The following is a 1,637-nucleotide window of genomic DNA, read 5'->3' as shown; positions in this document are numbered from 1 at the left end:
TTACATAGGGGCGCGATCCCTACGGCCATCCACATGACTACGATAGCATGCGTTACGAGGAGCCACAATAACCCCGCGCTTATGCTGAGGGTCACCAATGACGACATCAACGGTGTTGCCTCCAGTAAGCTCTTCATCCACAAAACTAAAGAATGACAGGTGCAGGGATCGAACCTGGATCCATGCCTTGCCTGTCTATAAAACTACCGCCAACCTTCCCATTCAACCAATTCGCCACTCGACCCCTTAAGACTTCTTCTCTCCTCAACTCCGACCCTCTCAGGACGAAATTGAAACCCGTCGTGAATTTATACCTGCCGACTCACTTAATTCCGACAGGGCATCCCGGGTCTACATATCGTTTATAGCTGCTATCGAGCCCAGCCTATCACTGGCCTTCCCATCCGAATCACTGAGATCCATAAGCATATCGAATACTGGCTTCACCCTCTGAACAAAGCCACGATTCCAATCATAACGATTGACCACCAAGCCCTACAGTAGCGGGCAACAGGCCGTCCTCACTGATGCATTTCATAGCAGAGGCCGCCCACAGCATTTGACCGGAGGCCCCGACTAGTCTCCGCATAGCTGACGGGCTGTCATCGCCCATCACAGACCTCCATACTCGAAGTCGTTCGGCAACTCGATCCGTATCTTATCAAAGGTGTCGGAATGAATGTTGGCCTACCACAGCTGCTAAGTTCAGAAGTTTCCTCACTGATTTACATACAAATTCGGCTGGAAGTTTACAGAAACCAGTAAAAATTTTATTACTCACAAATATCACTTACACATGTAGTCGACCATGTGTATATTTCAGAGGTCTTAAGACGCACCTTTGAACTGCTCCATGATGGCTTCAGCCAGCTCAGGATCCACATGAGAGGCCAGTGCTAGATGGTATATGGCCGGCGCGATGTGAAGGAATCGCGTATCTGGTCGGGCGTCTGAAAAGACCCCGCCATCCTCGGTGAACCGGACCAATACTGCTGCTGAAATTTTTTCAAATCTGAATGAAATGACCACGTAGAAATGGAGAATAATCACCCGTTCTTACACTTCGGCCTCATACCAGCGTAGTGAACTACTGGCTCGGAGGGTCCGGAAGCACACCTTCAACGATATTTCCTCCATAGGGGCATCACATATAACATCGGCAACTACCACAACGCCGATTTGAAGCACTTCAGGGCACCTCATCGCTCACTTGTTGTCAGGGCTTTGTAATGGAAGATCCGCGTGGCACTCATAAGTCGAATGAAAGCTGATAAGTCATAGACAGGAGCGCCTCGTAGATGGACGTAGCCCATGCCACGGTGAACGACCTCTTCGCGACGACTACGCCCAATCGCCAGCAATACCCCCAAATCTGAGGGAATCCAGAGGATGATCGATAAAGATACAAAAGAGGCTACATGAAGGCATGCCCTCCTCCTTGAGCCAACCTGGCATCGACGCAGCCATGGCCGCATCAAAACACGCCTTGGCAACTATCGTGAGCTCATCCAAAGACAACAACGACCAGTCGTCCCTGACAAACACGATGGGCACAGTCCCTGCGGTGGCGCCGATCTTACCGAGTCATGGGATTGAAAACATCTCGTACACAGGCAACGGCTATGCGCTCCCGTCGC

General features: G+C 50.7%; 1 protein-coding gene across 1 annotated transcript; it reads right to left on the bottom strand.

Moving 5' to 3' along the window:
• Nucleotides 1-351: 351 nt before the first annotated feature.
• Nucleotides 352-1,372, bottom strand: Pmar_PMAR002107 (hypothetical protein; the record flags this gene model as incomplete). The annotated part of the gene is made up of 5 exons (XM_002768874.1): nucleotides 352-450; nucleotides 500-591; nucleotides 840-1,012; nucleotides 1,061-1,163; nucleotides 1,211-1,372. Coding segments are annotated over 5 exons (629 nt in total), but the record flags the coding sequence as incomplete, so codon positions are not given.
• Nucleotides 1,373-1,637: the final 265 nt, after the last annotated feature.

Source organism: Perkinsus marinus, assembly GCF_000006405.1.
Source record: "Perkinsus marinus ATCC 50983 genomic scaffold scf_1104296966944, whole genome shotgun sequence".
NCBI lineage: Eukaryota > Perkinsozoa > Perkinsida > Perkinsidae > Perkinsus > Perkinsus marinus.
The sequence above is the reverse complement of the archived record's forward strand: the minus strand, read 5'-3'. Positions and strand labels throughout refer to the sequence as shown.